The sequence below is a fragment of the Molothrus aeneus genome, chromosome 6 (assembly GCF_037042795.1).
Source record: "Molothrus aeneus isolate 106 chromosome 6, BPBGC_Maene_1.0, whole genome shotgun sequence".
Lineage (NCBI taxonomy): Eukaryota > Metazoa > Chordata > Aves > Passeriformes > Icteridae > Molothrus > Molothrus aeneus.
Window position 1 is genome coordinate 24196241 of NC_089651.1, and position 23669 is coordinate 24219909.

The 23669-nt window shown below is 40.4% G+C and overlaps 1 protein-coding gene across 2 annotated transcripts in view; it reads left to right on the forward strand.

Annotated features, from left to right (window-relative positions):
- The window catches only part of AMBRA1 (autophagy and beclin 1 regulator 1), a 127496-nt gene that overhangs the window by 74264 nt on the left and 29563 nt on the right, over nt 1-23669 (forward strand). For both annotated transcript variants that reach the window (XM_066552258.1, XM_066552259.1), the window contains 3 exons: nt 1678-1788; nt 10661-10849; nt 11282-11436. In XM_066552258.1, coding sequence (XP_066408355.1) covers nt 1678-1788; nt 10661-10849; nt 11282-11436 — 455 coding nt within the window. The remainder of the gene's footprint in view (nt 1-1677; nt 1789-10660; nt 10850-11281; nt 11437-23669) is intronic.

Here is a 23669-nt window from a genome sequence, read left to right on the forward strand (position 1 = left end):
ATATAGAAAACAAGGCCTTAGGCATATGTTACAGCAATGGAAATGTTTTTAATTCTGCTCTCCAAGTGATCCATGCATGTCTGACAGAGGCAGGTACAGAGATGGAGCAAATGTACAATGTAAATCGGTGGATTGCTGGAGGCCTGACAGAGTTGAGAGCACAGGGTAAAGCTGTCTGCTCAGAAGTCTTCTTCTTGGTATATTTCTGAGCTTTCCCTAGAAGCAAAAATCAGGACTCAAGCAGCTTTCTTGGTGTATTTGTTTATCAGCACCAGTTTAGAATTTGCTTACTTACTTTGCCCTACCCACCTTGTTCTTTGCTTTGCTGAGAAAGCAAAAAACCTCTTGGTGTGTTTGTGTGTTCAGGCATTTTGGGTTTCTTTTTTTTCCTTTTCCTTTTCCGAACCTTCCCTTCCCTTCCTCTCATGCCTGAGTGGTCTTTTGGTATTTTATAAGAAAAGTAACTATCCAGCCATCCTACTCTCTCCAACTTCCTCCACACCAGTTTAACTTAGTAGCAGTTAGCAAGCTCTTAACTCTGCATAGATGTCTGACAGAGTTGTCTAAGTGATGTCTCTTCTATTACTGCTGCTGTGGCAGCAATGTCCTGAGCCAACCCTTCTAGCAGAGTGAAAGCACTGACTTTGCTGTATTCTTCCCACTGGAGTGAGGAGATGCTGAAATCCAGACTGTGTAGACACTGGAGGCTTTGCTTTTAGTCAGTTGTGCTTGGGAGTGATCTCGCTTTGCTCTCCCTTACCAAATTCTATGACACTGAATTTCTCTGGTTGCCAGGATGTGCGTGCAGGACATGGGCTGCCTGTCCATGAAGGCCTTAGAGACTGCAAGTAGCATGACATTTTTGACTGTAGTACTACCATGGATGAGCTGTCTCTTGTCTCCGTTTGTCTCCCTGGGAATCCCATTTGATGTGTCTCAGCTTTCTCAAATGTGTGCTGACTTGAGTAATGGCTGTTCCTTTGTGCCGGGAAATATAGGTTCTTTATGATAGTTTCTGAAGAATTATGCTTAGCCTTCTGATTTTAGGCTGCTGCCCAAATCCTCGGGCAGTTAGGGAGGGTCATGGTGTCAGAGCAGCCCTTGCCTGCTGTAGGCTGGGCCACACAAAGCAGCAGAGGGCCAGCTCCTAGGTTTTCCAGGCCCATATTTTGTTACAACCCTTACTATGTGACAAATACTGTAAGCAACCTCTATCTTCTGAGTGAAGTTTACAGTAGGAGCAGTAATTATGTCCACAAATCTGTGTAATTTCCCAGGGCAGTGCTTTTCCTCCGTTTGTATTCTGATATGCCTTCATAGCTGTACTAGACAGTTTTGGGTCTGTGAAAATACAGCTTCACTGTTGATAAGTAGAATGCCTTTGCACCAAATGAATTGATTAGGATTTTGCCTTGTGTTTCTGGGCAACTCTTATCTCTTATCAACTTTATTTTCTTTCAGAAATGTGTTGCAGGGAGATGCTTTCCTGTTAATTTCCTGTTCTCTGTGGCTTATTGAGGACGTGCTGCCATTTCTGTAAATAAAGTTACTTTAAGAATCTAGATTTTTGAGTACTGGATTTTGAAAGGTTTTCTATGGTTTTGTCTCCCCAGCTTTTTTTTTTTCAGGTTATTCTTGTAGAGGTTAAATTGCTAATTATTTCCCCCTTTTCTGTAGGTGCTGTGATTGGGGATGGACAGTCAGCTGTGGCCAGCAACATTGCCAACACCACCTACCGGCTACAGTGGTGGGACTTCACTAAGTTTGATTTGCCTGAAATCAGCAATGGTAAGTTGGAAAAGACACCAGTGCCTTATTTTAAGTCTATGCTAACCAGAGCTAGGGTAAGCTCTAGGATCTTTCAAAGGCAGCTGTATGTTGCAGGTCTTGTTTGTCGTGTCGCATTGGGAACTATAAAATGCTTAGTCCTTTGAGGAAGTTGACTAAAAGCTTGTAGAGCTGTTCCACTCTATCTACTTTGTGTATTCCTGCAATCAGCAAATCCATGTGCAAACAGGGCTTGTTTTTTGTGAGCCTTTTCACAGGCATGTACCATTCTCTTAGAATTCTGTATTCAATGTCTTCATTCTCTTACTAACAAGTTCCTAGAGAAATATTGTCTTTATAACTTTAAATTAGAACCTGTGCATGAACTGTGTGTGATTACTCTAAGTTACTCACATCAGTGTGTGTTAAAGTGCTGCAATACATTTTGGGAATCAGGACCCTAGTCTGTTGCTTACCATAGTGTTACAAGCCCAGGGAACTAGATGTACCTTCTAGTCATTTGCAAAAGCAATGATTAGTCCTGTTTCTCAGGTAAAAGCTATTTTTGAATCAGCAATATTTGAATAATATCTGAGCAATATTGCTGATTTCATTTATTTTCTCATTCATTTCGTGAAAATTAGACCACAGTTTCATATGTGTTCTATGGCATAAGCTAGCTCTCACATTGGAAAAGACTTCCTTATGCAGACACAAGCATGTTTGATACTTGTGGTCAGCTGATCAAAGAATGACATTTTCAGGGCTAAAACTAACTTGACTAGAAAGGCTATTTTTAACCCAGAATGCGATCCTGATATAGCTTGTTGCTCAGCTGCAGAAATGTTTGTGGCAGCCTGGGATGATGATAAGAGGTAGATATTCATGAATGTTCCTTTGTGCAAGTGATTTTTAGATTAGGCCATCTCTGTGTATATATGCAACTCACTGCTTGATTTCTCAGCAAAAGTAGACTGGGTTCTACTTTAAGGGATTGACTTTTTTAGGGAGAACAGGGATTGATTTTGTTTTCAGAAAGACTTCTGCTTTCACAAGTAGTCACTAAAATTAATTGAGAAGAACTCTCAGTCCCAGATCTGTGTGTTCTGCATTTCCAGAAATTGCATATTTGACAATAGATGTCTCTGTGGGGTAGTGTCCTGCTGCTTAAAGAACCCACAAAAGGAGAATGTATGGTGGCACTGCAGTAGGAGAGATGCAGAGAATCAAAATCACAGAATCAAAGAATAGTTTTGGCTGGAGTGGAATTTTAAACATTGTCTCATTCACCGCCCCTTCTGTGAACAGAAACATCTTTCAATAGATCAGGTTGTTGAAAGCTTCACCCAGTCTGGCTGTCATGGTTTAGCCCCATGCAGCCACTTCCTCACTTCCTTCCTGCCCCCTCAGGATAGGAAGGGCAAGCAGAAAAAGGTAAAACTCGAGGGTTGAAATAAAACCAGTTTATAATTGAAATAAAGTTAATAATAACAATAACAATAGTAGTAATGAAAAGAGGGGGTGAGGAAGGGTGAGAGGAGACAGAGGGGAAGTGGGGCAGGGAATAAAACCCAAGGAACACAATGGTGCACAACTCACCATCCACTGACCAGTGCCCATCCCATTCCCAAAGAGCGATTGGCCCCTTGTGGCAGACTCCCCCAATTTATACGCTGGGTGTGATGTTCTGTGGCGTGGAAGATCCCTTTGAACAGTGTGGATCACCCATCTGGAGCATATTCCCTCCCGGTTTCTTGTAAGGGTCGGTGCTCAAGGCAAAGTTTTGCCACATGGTGGCAATATTTTTGGAGGTCCTGCCAGACTCTGGAAGACAATAAAGATGAAGTCAGAGGGGGAAGCAACTTAAATTCTTTGGGACTTCTCTGTGAGGTGTAGAGTGATTGAAAAGTGCTTCAGCTGCTCATAGCTTATTTTTTTGCCTCATCTGGCTGCTGAGAAGGCTGTTAATTAAAAAGAAACAACAACAACAACAAAAACCAACAGAAAACAAAAAAAAAAAAACAACATAAGATGTTTGTTTATAATTTATAACATTCCACAGAAATTAGGAACCATCTGCTGCTCAATACATCAGTGTTTCAATCTTCTCCCTTTCACCTACCAGGATGCTTTTATTCTGAAAAAGCTTCCAATTAGCTGGAAAGTGGGTATGGTTTCTATTGTCATTGTGTCCTTCTTGTGGGCTACATTCCAGCTACAAGTCCATCCCCAGCCCTTCCGACTCCCCATGCTGTGCTTCATTGTTTTTGGCTTGTCCATTTTGTCTTATGACCATTTGGAAATGTTCATTTTTACTCTTCTTTTATATGCCGAGTGCAATCCTGGCATTTCTAGTCTGTTAACCTTATCTCCTTCTGCCAGGGTGTAGTAGGGATGTATGAAGATGTAACAGCTGTGTTTATACTAAGCCAGGTATTTGCCAAGCTTGCCTAGGCACAGAACAAAGGCAAGCTGCAAGTTTGCCAAGGTGCACGACTTAGAGATAGGAGAGCATGGTGCTGAGAACATTAGTGTTGTGGGTTCAATCCCCATATGGGCCATTCACTTCATAGTTGGGCTTGATGATCCTTGTGGGTCCCTTCCAACTCAGAATGTTTGGGATTCTGATATCCTCAAATGAGGAGCAGTGAATTGGATGAGTTTTTTGTGATTCTTCATGATATTGGAAATAAACTATTTTCTCAGTAAGGTATGTGACTTCAGTAGCTCCTCTTTTTCCTCCCATTGTTTCCTATAATTCAGAGGTGGTCCTGTGAGATAATCTGCTTACACAGAGAGGTCTATTGTACCTTCTGGGACTGGTTTAAGCCACAACTGGTTTGGAGTTCAGGCAGATGAAATGATGCAGCTGAAGTTTGGGACTGCCTGCCAGCTCCTCTCTCCATCAAAGCAATGACTCTGTGGCCAGCCTCCATCTCTGAGCAGCTCTTCTTCCTGTAACAATTAAACAAAGAAAAGATAGCTTGGAAGTAGGATGTTTTCCACTGAAGCGGATGCATCTGAGTAGGTGACAGCGGTGAGATTAGTGCAGTCCTGTGATCTCACTGTCTGGGCCCCAGCACCCTTGGAAGCCTTGGGCTCAGGATGTGCCTCTGCAGCAGCAACCTCCCTCAGGCTCAGTCCAGCAAGAGCACACAAAAGCAGATCCTGGCAGTTCTGGAAAAATGGCTGTGCAGGGACCTGTGGGATTTTAGTATCAGCCCTGTCTTTCTCTGTTAATTGCAAAATGCACAAAGATTGCTTCAGATTTCTTCTCTCCTTTTGCCAGTTTTGCTTTTAATAGCTCTGAAATAAACATGACCCGGTCTTATATTGAAATTGTCAGTCATATCAGCATTGGGGTGGAGAATTTATTTGACAGCAGAGACACTGCTATTTCTGCATTTATTTAATATTCTTCTAGTGAGTGTTGCATATCCTTAAAATTCCTGCGACTAAGTACTGAAAACAGTGTAGAATATAGGCTTTTCATAATAAAATATTTGAAGGCTTTCTTTCTTGTTTATATTTTTTAATGTAGTTTCTCCCATGCTACTCACTGCTCATAATTTCAGTTTCTTGCCAGTTTCTGGTGTTGAACTGGTCTCGTTTAGGAATCCGGAGTTCATCCTGTTCTAACACTGCTTGGGTCCTGAAGAAGGTGATTTGATCAATAGTTACTGATCCACAGTGGAATGCAGGGTAGCTTAGTAGAAGAAAAAAGAAATATTAAACAAAATTTTAAATAGGAGCAGCTGTTAGGAGAGTTGGGAGCTATCTCTAAGAGTGGCTAGGAGTGGATGGTGTGTCCAGCACAGTTTTCCTTTGGCAAACAGTGCTACTGCTGCTGGCATTCCAGGCCTTCCCCAGCTTCAAGCATAATTAATGTCCAAGTTGGCACAACAGCTTGATTAATTTGTTCTCTGATGTTTCTTTTGATCTGTTTTGTCAGTTCTGTGGTTGCATTAACAACAAAAGAAAACAGGAGATGAAAGGGCAGTCTTCTTGCAGTAGTTTTCCAAAAATAGCAATAGTTTTCCCCCTAAAATCTTCCTATTTGGCTTCATCTTCATAGATCAGGCTGCAAGCTCAAAGAAATCAAATAGCCTCTGGCTGTGTCGAATGCATGGGTATGTTTGTCTTTCTCATATCTTGAGAACCTTGTAAAAGCTGTCCTTAAAATGAAACCTTGCTGAGATGTCCACCTGTCACATTTAGACTTTTTCTGCTTGTGCAGTAGGCTCTCTTGGTTCCAGATGTAGGTGCTACCTGAATCCTCATCCTTCACAAATGAGGGCAAAGCAGAGAACAATAATGCCAGTGTGAATCAGGTGATGAAAGACTGAAATAAATAGCACTCTTTTCTGCTAAGCACAACTTGCATCTGTAATGTTGTATGTTCCCAGCACACATCAAGGTGGAAAGATAGTTCTCTTTTGGCAGGAGGGCTCACGTATTATGTTTTGCTAAGAGACATTCAACATATGCAACAAACTTTAAAAACAGGATGATATCCATTCATGTTGGTCTTCATTGTGGACTGCTCACCAAAAACCTCTTTGCTGTGCTGGAAAAGGAGCAGGTGTGTGGGGAAAATCCTTTTGATAGAAAATGAGTGAACATGTGCTATGTTATCGACTCTGGGTGACTGCTGATCCAAACCCAACATTGTTGTAAAAAGACATATAGTAAATCCTAGATGAGGAAGAGAATTAGAGACCTGGAAATGAAAGGAATGGCCATGGAACTGTGAGGATATATGCAAAACGTGGCAATATCTCCAAATCAGTAAATGGTATAGAATATAAACATTACTTAACTTGCAAAAATAAAAGCGTGGAATTTTATTTTAGGAATGTCCAAGTTTGCATTGGATTAAAAAACAAAAACAACTTCAAAAGCTGAGAAGAACAGCTGAGAAGAGCTGGATTCTCTAGACTGTGATTTTTCAGTAGTTACAGAGAAATCAGTATCTTTCCTCTCTAGAACTTCCTGTACCTCTGAAAAGCAGGAGTTCATTAGTACAGAATGGTCCCTGGGCTAAATAGGTCCTGTTTAGGATCTGTCCCTGGACATGCTGGAGCAAATCCACAGGAGGGCCACGAAGATGATCAGAGGGCTGCAGAACCTCTACTATGAAGACAGGCTGAGAGATCTGGTTTTGTTTAACCTGGAGAAGAGAAGGCAGCTTTTTGGTACTTCAATGGATATTAGGAAAAAAAAGTGGAGAGAGACTTTTTGTTTGAGCAGATAATGACAGGACAAGGGAGAATGATTTTAACTAAAAGAGGGAAGAGTTAGGTTGGGTATTAGGAGAAAATTCTTTGCTTGGAGGGTGGTGAGACACTGAAAGAAGTTGCCCAGAGAAGTGGTGGATGCCCCATCCCTGGAAATGTTCAAGGCAATGTGTGATGGGACCCTGAGTGGCTTGATGTCATCAAAGATGTCCCTGCCCATGGCAGGAGGGTTGAAATTATGTAATTTTAAAGGTCCTTTCCAACTCAAACTATCCTATGATAAATTACACCCATACCTGTGCTCTGAGGAAGCAAGTCTATGTCCTTGTGACTTCTAATATTGAGCATCAAATGACAGTAATTAAGAATATTGAGAAGCCTTGGCTATCTCATGGAAAATGCAGCCAGACCCCAGAGGTGCAGGACAAACTTTTGTATCTTGCAGAATAGGAATAAGAACAGTTCTTAGACCCCCAAAAATGGACTGGACTGTGTTGGGTTTTTTTTCCCAATAATCAAAGTTTTTTGCGGGGTTGGTGGTGGGAATGTTTCATGGATGTATTTTTAGCAAATGCTGTGCATGTGTGCTATGGTTTTTTTGTTCTGTTTGTTGTCTTTTTGCTTGGCTCTCTTTTAAGTAAAGTCTTGTGGCTGTGAGAGTCCCAATACTTACTTTTTAGTTGGTTCCCATTCCCCCATTTTTTCCTCCCAATTTTTTGCAACACTGCTGATTAGAGTACCACTACAAAGGAATTGATGAGAAAGGACCCCTTATCCAAGGAGAGTAGCTCACTGTTGCCTTAGAGAATCACATACTGTAGTTCCTAAAATTCTGTCTTCTTATTGGTTAAATTCTTTGGTCCTTTAATGTCTATTGAAAAGACTGTTCTGGAATCTTGCTATTTTTGTTGAAACCTTTTGATCTCCAAACTCAATGCTTTTTTTTTACCCACTTACCTGAGTAGTGATCAGTTTTCAACATTATTTGTAGAAAACTGATGTTTTTCTGGCACTTACTTTCTGTAGTTTTTGAAAATACAGTACACAATTCTATTTCCTCCCCTCCCTTTATTTGGGAGGGGTGGTGTTGGTGTTTTGTGTTTGTTTGAACATAAAATGAATGTTTCATTTTCCCCAGTCATCTTCTTTGCTGGACATGTTATCAGTTAGGGTTTAATCGCTCTTGAACGTGGCTGGCCCAAACTGTGCCCAGGAGTCCTGTGTGTGGTCTCAGCACAAGGCTGTGTACCAGCACTGATATTTCTGGAATTGTGCTCCCTAGTGCAGTTTAGAATTGCTGTCACTTTCACTGTTGCACTGGGTAATGGCTCCGTTTTTGCTACAATAACTAAAGTTAATTCTCTCATGTTTTCAAGTTCCTGGGTGAAGCAGAAGTATATAAATGTCAACAAAACCTAGAGCTCCTAGAGTACAAATAGGACTGGTTTTGGAATGAGTCACTCAGCAGGAATCCTCCCAGTCTGACTGGGATTGCAATGGTACAAGCTGTTGTCATGTATCCTTTAGCTGGTTCACAGCACATACTGCAGTTCTTGTGTTGATGCCCATCTTCTCTCGTGGTGACATAATGAGTATTTAAATAAAGCCTAGATTCTTTTTAAAATGATGCATTTTAATTCTATCCTTTGTTTAAAATTAAGCAGTATAGTCTTTAATCTTAATTCTCTTGTCTTTCTGTTCAACTATCTTCAGACTAAGCACTCAGGAAATTTGTCATCTTTTGAACCACCTGTTCTTTAAGGGCCATGTATATTTCATGTACTGGTATTGCAGCCTTGATAGTGATTAGAATTATTTACCTTTTTCTGTTCAGCACCTTTCTGTTTATACTAGGCTGAAAATTACTGTTTTTAGCAGCTTCAAGACTGAAAAATTGGTGGAATAAATTTAGGGTACAGGTGTAGGTGGTTTAGTACAGAATGTAATTACATAGTCCACTTTTAATCCTCATCTTCTTTTTCATCAGAGTTTCCTAAATGGAACAGTAGATAGAAGTTGATACTCAGCCACAGGGGAAAGAAGTTCCCAGGAGAAAGGTCTTTGAGACCAGAAGAATTAAAGATGAGGTTCAGTGAATGCTTTAAATCAGCAATGCTGTATGAAGGGCAGTCCTGTCTGCTTCCCTCTCATGAGTATTTTTTGTGCTGCTGCAAGCAACTATGCAGCCATGGGGTGTACTGGATTGGGAAACTGTTCTGGTTAAAAAAATGACCTAGACAACAATCAGTAATTTCTCATAGCAGTTCCCTGATGCAGCTTTCTTCTACACAGGTGCTGAGAACAAGGGGTAGGATTTGTTGAAGTATTGAGTTACAGCCTTAATTTTATTTACAAGTTTGTGCTTTCAGAAATATGCACAAAGCATTCTTGTACTGTTAGTACAAGAATGGTACTGTTGGTGCCATCGGTACTATTCCTTGCTAAACTAATAAGGAATCTAGACTAAGAAATACCTTCATAAACTTGCTTGCAATTGTAGCTGAACATATTAAGGCCTCTTCTGGGTTAAGAATAGTCTGTCTGGTGTTTTTTTTTCATCTGAAGATCATTTCTGGACTGTAGAAATCAACAGTGTTCTACATGGTGCTGTAGCTTCAAACATGTGAGACAGGATGTTCCATCTTCTACCATGCAAACTTTCTATTTTGCAAACGTGGGCCTTATTTCTAGGAATTTTTAATATCTCTATACTCTTGAGTTTGAAAATACTAGAACCTGAAATTTCCCTATCACAAAGATAGTATATGCAGGTTCAGCTTCAAACCTCCTGAAAAACTGAACTGCAGTTAGGTTAGGCTGGTAGAGTAGACATCACTCCAGCCATGTCTTAACAAGGTGCCACTGAACTGTTGGTGTAGATGGTACTTAGAGGCCTTGGAACCTCATTGTACTAGAGCTTGTAGTTTTCATATGCGAGGTATGAAGGGGAAAACACTTGGATGAGGTCACCCAGCAACTTACCAGCAGGGATTAAAATAAAATATTGTTTTGTGGATTGCTGCTCACTAGTCTGCTGTACAGTTACTTCACTGATATGCATGAGTGTCTCAGATACTGGAATAATTAAATGGAAGACTGGCTGGAGAAGTCTCTGCCCTTTCTCACTGACTTTATCCAAGATGAGTATGGAAATCAGCTGTAAGAAATGAATGTCTGTATCTGCAGGGAGGAGTTTTTCACTCATCTCCTGTTTATTGGAGATGAGAAGAGCGGGAGCTAGGCGCTCCACGAGAGAAGGGGAAATGAATTAAGACATACTGTTTCTAATGAGAGTGCTGCTGGAGTTTGTCAGTGTCATGATTTGAGACTTGTTTAAACTGTGCTGTCCTTTGCAAAGGATGCTGTTATGCTTAACAAAGGGCAGTGTTTGATAAAGTGCAATTGCTATTATTTCTTGGCTGAAGGCTTCAGGAGGTGAATAAATTTAATTTCCTGGGCTCGTTGCAATGTCTTATCTCCGTTTTGGAGCAAGTTATACATTAATCAGGGTATTAACATTTCATAAACTTCTGGAGGAAGCTAAATGTCTTGAGTGCCTTTTGCGTGTACTGTCCATTGTCCAACATTAAGTTTACATCTTACTGTATTCTGTTCAACTTTAGTACTATAATCACTATTCATTTCTTTCTTTGCAGCCTCTGTGAATGTGCTTGTCCAAAACTGCAAGATTTACAATGATGCTAGCTGTGATATCTCTGCTGATGGGCAGCTGCTGGCAGCCTTCATTCCCAGCAGTCAGAGAGGCTTCCCTGATGAAGGAATACTGGCTGTATATTCTCTGGCACCCCACAACTTGGGCGAGATGCTATACACAAAGCGATTTGGTAAGCATACAGCAAGAAGTCAGGGTGGGTGAGGGTGTGACAACCTCAGAACTTCAGCCATCAGTAAGATGCAATAGCTTGAGCATCAGTAATTGTAGCAGCAGGAAACATTGGATTGGCCATCTAGCCAGCCACAGACAGTACTGCTGGGGAGAGGCTTGTGATATGGTCTGGACAAGTACAGTGCTGGTATGGGGGAGCTGCTGAAGAATAGTTTTTAATTCCTTAAAGGACTTCATTGTCTTAGTGACAGAACACCTACAACAAGGAAATGTCTTATAAAATTTGTAACTTGTGCCGGTCTCCCTATTCTCTACGCCTTGTAAGAATGAGATTAATATGGCATACATTATGTGACTGAAAAAGCTGTGAGGATAAAACAAGGGGCAGGATGTCAACTCATGAGAGAAATAACCCCTCTTCTCTTCACAGGACCTAATGCCATTTCTGTGAGCCTGTCTCCAATGGGCAGATATGTTATGGTGGGACTGGCTTCCCGACGTATCCTGTTGCATCCCACTACAGAACACATGGTTGCTCAAGTTTTCAGGCTGCAACAGCCCCATGGTGGAGAAACCTCTATGAGGGTGAGTATATGTGTATCCTGCTTATGTGTGTTTGGCTCCAGCCTAGTAGTTAGTTGTTGGGTTCTGACAACAGAGAACGCTCCAGAACCACTGAATAATAAGCACACAAAGGAATTTATTGCAGATGTATGCAAACATGGCAGGAGAATGTAAATACAACAGAACTATGAAACTTTTCTCTCGTTTCAAATATGATGATGATCAAATACCTTCTGTGTTGTAATACATTCCCAGGGCTAGACATCATTCAGAGTACCTAGTAGGTATTTTGTACCTTTTCAGGTGATTTGCATCTTGCTTGTGGTACTACAGTTGATTTTGCTGAGGCAGCATATCAGCTGAGGCTTCAGGATCATTTTCTATCATTCCTAAAAGCAAGTGACCTCTAGGACAGCAGCCATCAACAGTTTCAGGAAGGGTAGGGGCCAAGCTTCATATCCTACCTGCAAACTGAAGTTGACCATGCTTTTCCCAAACAGGCTGTGCTGGCTATTTATAAGTTAGTTCTTAATGCATATTATAAGGATATTTGGCAATGGAATTATCTTTATGTTCTGCTTTGTGTGGCAGCTGAACTGTGATCCACTTTGATTAATTTAGTACCTGAGGGAAAACCTTCATCTTTTCACTAAATGCCAGAGTTGAGAACATGTGTGTCTTACTTTCTTAATGAGTGAAGCACAACAGCTGTTCAGTGATAGTTCTAGGTAATAAAAGCCGTGTCTAGTTCATAATGCACAAAGAGAGTTAAGGAGTCAGAACTAAGTAATTTCTAAAGCTGAAATTTGGGTTGGATTCAAGTTCTAGACCATGTATTCAGGTGACTTGTTTTAGGAGATGAAAAACAAATCTTCACAATTTTCACTTTGAGGGATAACTTTACCATTGTGGAACTCGTTCCGTGAGAAATCTTTTTTTCCTCTTGTTTTCTTTTCTAAAATACTTTTCTTTTTTTCTTAAAGGCCTCTCTAATTATTATTACTTTTGGCCATACAATGTTTTCTCAGTGTACAAGGGTTGCATTTGTCTAGTGACCTGACACTGGGGGCAAACTTGTCACTGGGTGAAATTCCTTGATTCACCTGATCTGAAACTCTTGTTTGTTGTCATCATCTGCTCCATATTATAAGGCAAGGGAAGATAAATGATGAAAGTATCCTTTGGTGCACCAGTCAGCACTTTTTCAGATGTGGTTCTGAGCTACCGTTCTGGTACAAGCCTCTCAAAGTAAGAGACAGAAATTAAAATGTATTTAAGAAAAAAAGTACAATTTGGTTTACAGGTAAAGTTGGTAAAAGCTGCATGGATAGAAGATCACAAAGTACATGGAAACACTATCCTGTAAGATCATTTGAAAATTCTAGTTTGCCCTAGTACTGTTTCTTTTTCATCTATTTTAAGATCCTAGTGAAATGCATATTTTTTTTCTGCCAGAAACTAGAGTAGCCCTTCCTACAGTCTTTTTACCATATCATAAGTTAAGACAGAGAAGTCCGATTAGCAAAAAATCACATCTTCCTCTCATCTCTCCTTTACATTTGCTCTAAGCTCCAGTTGCTATGGCTTCTAGCCCTTGTCTTTTGGAGACATTTTTCTGTAGCCAGCTAAATCAGCAAGCTCACTGTCTAAATGTTTCATTTATATTTCTTCATCTTCATGTCTTCAAATGCTTATACCCCTACTCTTAGTCACCGTTTAGTGAAGTAATGCTTTGTATTCTTTAATCTTCTCTTGTAATTTAATCTTCCAACTTTGTTTTTTTTCTTTTGAACTCTCTCCAAAAAACCTTTATTTTCTTTTTTTTCTTTCTTTTTTTTTTTTTCCCTTGTTCTGGGATGTGTTTAAATGTACTTAATGTGATAAGCACAGTTTTACCAGAAGCCCACAGAGGGTAGTTATTTGGATAGCAGCCTTTATTTATGCAGTCAGAAACCATTGAGGGGTGGATTAGTTTTCAGGGGGGGGATGCTGTTTTGGTGCACTGAAAATTTTGTACCATTTTTTCCCACTCTTGCTTCTCAGACTTGCTCCACATCATTGCATTTCTGTCTTTCTCATCTGCTGTAGTTCTGGATTTTTTTTCTCCAGATGGATTGCATGTATTCTAAAGGTTGCTTTTTTCATCTTTCTTGCACATGTATTTATAGCTTCCAAAACCTTTCCCCCACGTTTTGAAATCCATCCAGTCTAGCAGGATTTGCTAACTATTTTGCTGTTTTCCCCTATTCCAAATAATGTTTAAAGATGTTAAAAATATCTTATTTCTGACAGCTTTGGACTTGGAGCTTTATGCATGTGTGACAGGGTCACAGCTAGATCAGTTTGAATTAATTTGGTTAAAGAACTTTCCTCTTGAGTGATGTTGAATACTGTTTCAACATTTTGGTGTGCTGCTGGTTGTCTTTGTGCAGTCCACAAAACCAAGCTTAGAAAGTGTACAGCTGTCCATTTTGTTAATACTGTTCCTCTGTCTAGTTGTAAAAATTAGTGCATCCACCACAGGTATTTCTTCTGCCTTGAGTTTTGCAGTAAGACTCCTTCATAAGTTTGTAATACTTTTCAAGGCATGCAAAATGAAAATAGAGTTTTAAGTAGGAAACTTTATCATATTCCTAGCACACTGTCCTTACCACAGCTGATATATTCATATTCAGTTGAGTAAAAATCTGTTTATAGCTTTGCCAGCATGCAGAACAAAAAGGTTTAGGAAACCTGGTGAAACTGTATTCTTTAATATCTAATTTAATATGCACCTTAGAGAGAATCAGAAAGCATTTTTGTTGCCTCTCTGCCAACAGCTTGTAATACAAAGCACTTGTTACTCAAACTCTTAATTAAAAATGAGTCAGAGTCATGTTTGAAGCAATATTTTGTGGATATTTTAATTATACCCTACTCCAAAACTCCCAAAAGAAATGCTACATTACATTCTTTGAGAATTCTCATAAGTTGTTTGACAGTTCTTCTGCCTTCCTGCCTGCCTGCCTGCCTTCCTCCCTGCCTCCCTCCTGGCTTTGGATTTGCAGTCAATGAACTGTAAGAGCAAGGCTTGGCACCATGGCCTCCAAGCCACTGTTGACCAGTGCAATGATTATTTCTGATTCAGATTAACCTTCTTCCACATCCTTAACTAGCAGTCAATGGAATGCAGATTTCTATTGCTTGGAGAGTTTCTTCCATCTTGCTGTTAAAAGAGAGGTTTGAAGATGCAGTTAATTAATTTTATTACATGAAACTTTAATACATTTAATTGTACTAGAAATTCACTGGCTGTTGATGCAATTTTCTGAGAACTTCAGCTATTTTGGATTGTACTAAGGAGCACCTTGGTTGTACAAGAGTACATTGCCTGTTTTCATCTTGCTGCCAGTATTTCAGAGAGATTGGGTAGAGTTCACAACAGGTCAGGGCTGTTGTGATTTGACAGTTACGAATTTTGTTCAGAAATAAAGTCATGAGTTATCATCAAATGTGGTAGTTGTGAGGTAGAAGTTTATGCTTTTTCTGCTCACTCCCTGCAGATTGGTCTGATTAGCATTTCACATGGAAACCTCGCTCTGCTAAAGAACAATTTTTAAACTTCAGTCTGAAAAACAAAATCTTTCTAGTAGTGTTGACTTTTAACAGGAGGGGTATGCATGAACATCAAGTGTTTGTTGCTTGTGTTCTTGGGGGATTTTTTTGCAAATCTCTGAAATGTATCTGTAGCTGGAGAGAACAGGGAAGGAATTGCTTTTAGCAGATATCTAGTTTGGGGGTGGTACAGATAGCAGTGATGCTGGCAATTGTCTGCAATCTGAGTTTCAGAGATAGAAAGCTTGGAGACAGGACTCCAAATGTGCAGTAAGGATAGGTTTTGTAGCCTGTTTTGAAAACATAGGTGGAATTTGTTTCTAAATAAAGCATGCCTGTTTTCAAGCCGTTTGGTTTAGGGTGATTTTTGAATTCCACGTGCTTCCCAGCATATACGGACATTAAAGGACTTTAAAGAACATGAAATTAGATTCTTGTATGGAGCTGAAGGTCCTTAGAAACATGGGAAGAGTAAGGATCATATTGCCCTGGATCTGATAGCAGTGGGTACTAGTGAGAAAGGCAGCCAGAAGGTAGTTTTATTTCTAGCATTCACAAATGCTGATGCCCTTGCAATGTTTAGTGTTTTTCATTCTACCCAGAGGAAGATAACTTGGAAATATCAGCCAAACATGATTACTGGAATCCAAATTAAAGTGAAACCTTGAAAGTAGCTTTTGAGCTGACGATACAAAAAGTGAGGTAGGTGATGAAAAAATTTGATTGACATGAAGCTGAAGAGCAAATCATACCATTTGTGGGGATAAGGTGACTTAACCAATCCCCATCTCAAGTGCTGCACTTGCTTTGAATGTGGAAAAATTCAGGCTGTGGAGATGCAGAATTGGTTCTTGACAAGACTGCTGCTATTTGGGAAACATTCTGATTAAGTGGTCGGTCAATAGCCTGGACGGAACAGAGTATTTGTACATTTCCATCGTAAACAGATGGAGCATTCCAAATACCACAGGAAGAAGGGCCTGAAACAGAAAGACTTGCAGAGTTTTAGCACAAAGCCAAGCTTTTTTTTGTTGTAGCATATTAACTCTTAATGAGTACAATGCACAGTAAAAAGATGCACAGTTTTCCTGAGTGCTGTTGCATTCTGAGCTTCATACAAGTGTCAGTAAAATGTATCCAGCATTGTCTGCAAAGGTCACTCACTGACTCTCTGGGTGAGCTGTGCAAGCTCCTGCAGCCATAAGCAACCAAGCTTTAATCCTGAAAGCAAATACCCTGCACATCTCTTTCACTGGGGCACAAGTTAGTTTTATCAGAAACCTTGGTAATGTGAAAATAAATGGGTTAGGAGAATATGAGGAGATGGCTTACTGCAACACATTACGTCCAGTGAAAGAGTTCATATGAACTAACGTATTTCTGAGAACAAGAGTAGCATACAAGAAAGTACCAGCCTCTTACTGTGTTGTTGAAGAATGTGTTGGTATGGTCCCTTGGGTCTTCTTTTAAGAAAGATTTGACATCTTCAGGTCAACAGGGTGATCTTCTGATGACTCCAAGTAGAACTGCAAATAATATGTCCAATTACTGCCCACAGAAATTTTTCACTCTTGGCAGAAGTCAAACCACATAAATGTTTTTTGGCCTTTTGAAAGGCCATGCAAAGTCACAGACTGCAGGCACTTGTTGATACTAGAAAAAGGACATGGAAACAGAATGCTTGTTTGACTGAAATGGGAAATTCCTCCTTTTAATAGAGTGGAGCATTATTGTCTCATTGAGACCTAGTAGTTTATATATTCTGTGTATTGGCAGATTCTGTCAGATGTTTTTAGGAAAACAGATAATACCCAAAACCCATGTTGGTAAACACTTTTTATGTAGGGTACTGTAAAGAGAGCTGTATCCAACATCACTGGTAAATGCAGCACAACCTTGGGGGTGCGGATGGCATGAAGATTTGCAGAGATGTGCACAGGAATAGTTTGTTGTAAGACTTAGATATATTTCTGTGTTGACCAATTCACCTGTGTCTGCTTGAAGTCTGCTAAGACACAGCTTAGAGGAAACTAAAAACTCATTAGAATCCTTCATAAGATACTGTGTTAATATCTCACATGATGGTTAAACATGGGAGCAATGTTTAACCATCCCTTTTAGCAAACTGGTGTGAAGAAAAAGCAAATGACGTCTCTTCAGGATGTTTTTACTTAGTGGGATGTGAAACTGAGAGCCAAGACATTTTGTTTAATATGTGGTCCAGTATTTGGAGAGCAGAGCTCTTGCAGTTCAGATAAGGCCTTGAGCCTATTTGCCCCACGGTAGCTACTATTAGCTTTGGTGCGGTTTGGTACGTAGTTTTAACCAGATTTAAGAAATGATAGCAAACATGATTCTACATATGAGATTATTTATGTGCAATCATCTTGCCCAAGTCATTTAGCTGGAAGGGAGCCAAAGTGAATTCTTACCAATTTGTATTGAACTGTGCATGGGCTGAGAAGAAATTACTGTTTGCTATTTCACAAAAACTTTTTCCAGTACTTCTTCTACCATCTTCATTTAATTAAATTTGAACCAACTCTTTCCTCTTGTATTTATTCCTTCCAGACATGTAGACAGCTGGATGTCAGCCTCTTTTCACCTAGATAAGGATGCATGTAGCTCTGTCATCAACATATTGTTGACATTTGATCTTGTATACCATTCCACTGAGGCTCAGCAGACAGAGAACAGAGTGGAATGGCAGCTGTGCACAAATCCTTTGCTCTTGTCATTGGATTTTTAACATATTGTAGATGTTGCTGTTACAGTCTCAGCATGACATTTAATGAGGAATTCACAGATACTGGTTTTGGTTTGCAGTCTGAGTTAAGGGCAAAAATAAAAAAAAAGTTGCCGTTCCTTTTGCCAGAGAAATGGCGGTATGTCTATTAGATGGATGCAGCATTGAGAGCTGTTGGTGATTTTTGGAAGAGAGAGCAGCAGTGGGATACAGTCCTGTTTGCACAGTTCAGTTTTTTTGTGCATCTCTGCTGAATATACATACACGTGTATCTGTCTTCTGCCACTCCAATCCCTTTGGCATTCCTGTTTCTCTCCTTTCATCTTTTCCAACCATCTGCATGTGCAAATGAAAAGATGATTGTTTTGTTCTCTTGCTTACTCAACCCTCGGTTTCAGATCCCAGTTTGGACCAGTCCCCTAAGGAGGTTTTTGGAGCTATTACCCTGGTTTTACAGCGTTTGAAAGACAGGTAGTAAAATAACAAGCCACTTCACTGCAAGTGTGTTATTTTCCTGAGTGAGAGCTTTGTTACCTGAGATGATCCATTTCTTCGTAAGACTTTGTTCCCATTAGTTAATTTTAAATGTAGTAGTTGCATGGCAGGCTTGTGAAATAAAGTACCAGCTGATAATGCGAAGAACTCACCTAAAGAAAGAAAGGATTAGGTGAGCTTTAATGAGACTTCTCTGAATTTGAAATATCAGCAATAAATTATGTAATCAACCAGGATCAGGAAGAACCAAGAATCTTTTATATTAGCAGAAAATTTTGCAATCCATCCAACAGGATTTTCTGGTGCTAGCCTGTTTTAGGAATTGGATCAACTATCCACAGAAAGGTTTCAGTTGTTGAAAATTTAAGAGTTTTCATTTAATTTGCTGTGGCTCAGAAAGCAAAGCTAGGATTTTCTGCATGGAAAACAGGTGCAGAAAAAGGCAGAAAGAGGTTTGTTATATTGGTAAAGACTGAAGAAAAATTTTATATATAATCCTATTGCATCTGAGGAAGATAAATGGAGTTGAAAGAAATTTTATTTGTGCTGAGCACTGGACGATAAAATCCATTTGAGGATAGGTCTGACAAATCTGAAAAGATAAGTGCATTATTTTTCACTTCTTCCATTTTAACAGAGAAGGTCTATTGGAAAGATGTGTATGTTGTTAGCAGGAATCAGCTGTGGGGGAGGGGTTGAGCAGCATAGACCAACCTGCCTAATAGGGAGAGACTGGGAGCAAGAAAGCAAATCTTTTCCCCCATCTCATCATGGAAAATAGGTGCCTTTTTCTCTGCATCTGCATATAGGCACAGAGACTCCTTCCAAACAAAGGGGAGACTTTCTATGTTTCAAAATGCTGGTGGTATACATTGTCTTATTAATAAATGTATTGAGCAATCAGTTAGTTATCCCAAGGAGTTTTGTTTTACTTTGCTTTGCTCTGCTTTAGACAAGCTAGGCTTGAATTTTGCTGCAGAGGGTTCTGGAGTTTGTAACAGTGCAAGTCTTAAACCTGAATTTCATCATATTTTGTGAAATTCATTAATAGACAGCAAAGCAAAAAATGTAATGTTAGCCAAAATATTGTGCTGTTTATTAAGGAGATCAGGTTAGAATGTCTTTTTCTTATGGTGCTTCTGGGCCTTCAAAAAACACAAACTAATTGAATGCATAATAGAAGTCAGTGATTCAGGCTTACTGGCTAAGGACATGTGGTGTATTCAGTGGAGTGGTAGATGCTTTATAGAAACTTACCTGATACCTTGGTGTCAGAGGTAAGCTAGTCAACACATTGACATTATACAAATGTCAGGTAAGGTCTTTCAGTGGTAACACAGTATTAGGAGGAGGCAAAAAAAAAGATAATTAATTTAATTTAAATTATCTCTTAACAAGGTTCTTGCAATCAAAAAAAAATTAAGTCAAACTTGCTCTGCTTATGCCTTCATGCTCTCACTGCATCTTATCTGCTGCTCTGGCAAATACAATTGGGGTTCATAACTTTCTGCATTTGTTTTAATGCTCTTTGAGTAGTTTCAGACTATATGTAGGACTTGCTTGGAGATGTACTTTAAGTGAACTTAATACAGTGTTGTGGAGTGGCTGTGATTTTAGGGCTGCATTGGTAGTATAACCTGTACTCACATGAAGAGCACTTTGTTTACCAAAACAAACTTTGCATCTGTGGAGGTGAGAAGTACATTTATTGGCTGCCCTTACAGTTATACTCATCTAGCATAGATAAATGGTCTGAAGCTCTTCCTTGGCAACCCAGGTCAGAGTAGCTGCAAAACTGTGTATTTTACCAGTCCTCCAAGAGGTTTCTTTAGTGTTTAACTAAGATATTTCTTTCCCTGTGTGTTTTCATTGTCTCTCAGCCTTTGGTTGAAATATAATTCAGTTGAAAATTCATAATTATGTTTTAGGCTTTTTTTGTGATTTAAAAACCCACCTTATCTGCTTCAGGGATGACAGGATCTCCCCATGTAAAGGAGACAACAGCTGCACTCCCACCCCCCCGGGAGTCCTTATCAAGGCTGATCTTATAGCCAGCTTACTGCTTGGCCTAAGCAAAGGTAATGGCTTGAAATTTATTGGCATCTCGTAGGCAGATGCATCTAGTCGAGAGCAGAAGTGTCTCTATTGAGTTAAAAAAAGATAAAAAGCAAGAGTTCCTGCTGAGTTTTCCTACTGCTTGTGCCAAAACTTTCTCTTCTCCAGCTTCAAAACATGTTTGTTCTTTCTTGAGTGCCAGAGAGAAGAAAGGTCTCACTCTGCCAAACAAGAGGTGTTCAACACTCCCCTGCTTTTCACTGCTCTCCTTAGGGGTGGGAAGGCCTTGAGCAAAGCGGTGGCTGTGCAGATGATGCCCTGCCTCTGCTTTGGCCAGGCACGGCGCCGCCTGGATCGGGCGAGTGCAGCACCGTGGCCAGCTGGCAGCAGGAGCACAGACCTGGGGCAGCCTGCTGCTGCTTTGATGACTGACAGCATCCTGGCAATTGCTCTGTCCAGTTTTCTAGTGTTGGCACATCCCAGAAATGGGGGGGAAAGGTGGAATTTAATTTGTTATTAAAAAGCAGCAGCTTCCCTAGTACAGAATGGGAGGGGAAGACAGAAGGACTAGCTCAATAATGAGGATGTAGGAGAGACTTCCAGCAAAAAGTTTTCTTACCTCTCCAGGGCAGGTATAAATTAACTGTCTAGCTCTATGCTTATGTATTGTGCCCTGGGCCTGTCAGCTTGACATTGAGGAAGAGATCATTGAGAAAGATTCCTTGAGGCTGTTGATTGTCATGCAGCCTCCCCTGGCACTCTGCCATAAGTAAATACCTAAGTTAGTGGCTGTGACAGTACTGATGTGACAGCAATGACAAGTTGGAGGGGAAGCAGCAACAGTGGGCTTGAGGTGGCCTTTGCACTCCAAATGCAGCTTGTTTGAATAATTTGAGGACCTATTTTTTCCTTGTCTTCATGCATTATAGCCCTGCTTTCTTTGAGCTGTCTTTTCCTGTGGCTATGAAGCAATGAAAGCAGCTTTAGAGAGTTCAGTGCATGATGTACATGCCCCTCTCCTGTTGAATGAGGATGGAAAAGATGCACCAAAGAGATAAGTTGTTGCTTCTAGTACAGTTTTTGGAAATAGAAAAGTGCAGACAAAAATCAACCAAATCTTTCCCCACACTTCATGATTGATTACAGGGATGCAAAATGGAAGCAACCAACCTGTTTCTTTAGTGACTATTGCTTTCCCTTGGTACAAATTGCCTTTTGTGTGGAAGTTTAGCTACCTAGACAGTTTTAGTTTTTCTAGACAAAGGCTTTTTACCTTTCTGACATGCCCTGAACTCAAGGAGAGATGGACTCTTTGAAATGACAGGAGACTGCTGGAATCCTTGGTGGAGTGTGGAAAGATCACCAGAGACAGAGTTTTCTACAAACATAACTACAGGTCAAGCAACTGCTTTGTGTAATTCAGGCTGAATCATGGGGCCCTAAAGGGAAGGAGTAGGACCTACCATGTGTACTGAAATGATATTTATACATTATTGTTGTTGCAAGAAGAGAACAGCTTGCTATACTTGTGTTACCTCCTAGGGCTTAAGCTTCCATAGGTATGTTCTGAAGCTCACACACCTCAGACTTCAGTGTTTGTTGTTAGAGAAACATACCATTCAAAACTATTTCAGAAGAGCATCTGGACATAAAGGCAGCTGTCAACTTTCTAAAATGCTGAATTGCCATGTCTAATGGTGTGGCCATGTATTATTGAATTGGGAGTATAGTGATGCTAAGAGCAAGTTTGACATTGGTTATGGTGAAGAGCATGGAAGCTTTTTGTGACTGCTGATGGTGATTATGGGCTGATAAGGTGTGGTGCAATATGATATCTTGTAACTGAAAGTGCCACACTATTAAAAATAAGCTCTCTGGAAACTCTGGGAGTATGATGGGCATCTTTAAAAATCAATCACTGCACTTTTACAACAGCATTTCCAAACTGAACCCTTGGCCATCAACATGGCTGTTACACATGGCCTGCAGTTAATGTGTGGACCAGCCCTAATAAAAAGAAACTCTTGAATTATCAGCTTTATGCATCTGTATTGTTAATTTTAAGATTTTGAGGGTTGGCACCAATCACTTGACCTAGAAGCTGGAGAGTTGTGTTTATGTAGGATTCCTGTTGTAACCTGAGCATTTTTCCTAGAAGTTCAGAATTACAAAGCCTGAACAATCCACAGCAAAGAGGTGTGGTGAGTCTGTGGTATGTTTTCAGGCTGGCTACTTTGGTTGAAATATCTCAGTAACTTTTATAAGATTTAACAATCAAAACAAGAAGACAAAAAAAAAAATCCAAAAGGAATTAGCTGTGATCTATGGCAAATAGTGCTTCCTGGCAGAGTTCTGACCTTCTTTGAAGAGAAGGACCTGCTGATGTTGAAAGAACTTAAATTTTTTTTCCACTCTGTGTATAGAGTAGGGGGTCTTGTTAATGGATGCAATTGCAACAGACAGTCTGTATGACTGCATCAGATTGATTAGCTGGGTCCTGGTTACTGCTGTGAGTGGTGATTATGCCAGTACAGCTGCTTTCTCTTTTTATGTACTAATTACCACACGCACGGATGTCATCACCCTTAACACTGCATGGAGTTGTCCCATTAGCGTGGGAGTGGGAAGCAGCAGGGGAGGGGAGCTCTTCAGCGTGACAAGCTGTTTAGATTTGAATGGAGTGGAATGATGAAGCAACTATTCTGATGCAGAATTTTAAAGCTATCTTGTCTCTGAGATTCAGCCCTCAGCCAGCACTTGCAGGTTGTCAAAACCAGACTCATGTCCTTGGAGGAGCATTTTCCATGGGGTGCTGTTTACTGCAAAGCAGTAAAAGCAGTAAAGCCTAGCTGTAGCCAGCAAGTCTCCTGCCTTGGTGTGGCTGGTTATGGAGCATGTGGGAGAACAGCTGTGCAAGCTGACCTGCCAGCTGGGAGAGCTTGTTGCTAGCCCAGGAAGGTGGTGGCTTCCTGAGATGTGACAAAGTCATTCTCAGTAGAAGAGAAACTGACTGCTTCTGACTTGCCAAAGGATATGATGAAAGACCCTTGCAGTCTTGAGAGATTCAGAAAGCTTATTTTATGAATTTATGCTCCTGGTTCTGGCAGACCCCTCCCTTTCCCCTCCTTCCTCCTCCAAATCCAATCTTCCCATCTGGGAGTGCACCCTAATCTCCATGGTAACAGGTGTTAACCATTGTACAGCTGATTCCCCCCCTTCTATTTCTCCCCTTCCCCTTCCATCCCTGCTGCCCCAAGCAAGCGAGGCAGGGCAGGGGAATGGGACTGACATGACAGAGATGGGTAAGACATAGCTAAACCCCTAGAGACCTGTTCCTTCTGCCCAAATGCTGAGCTTCTCTGAA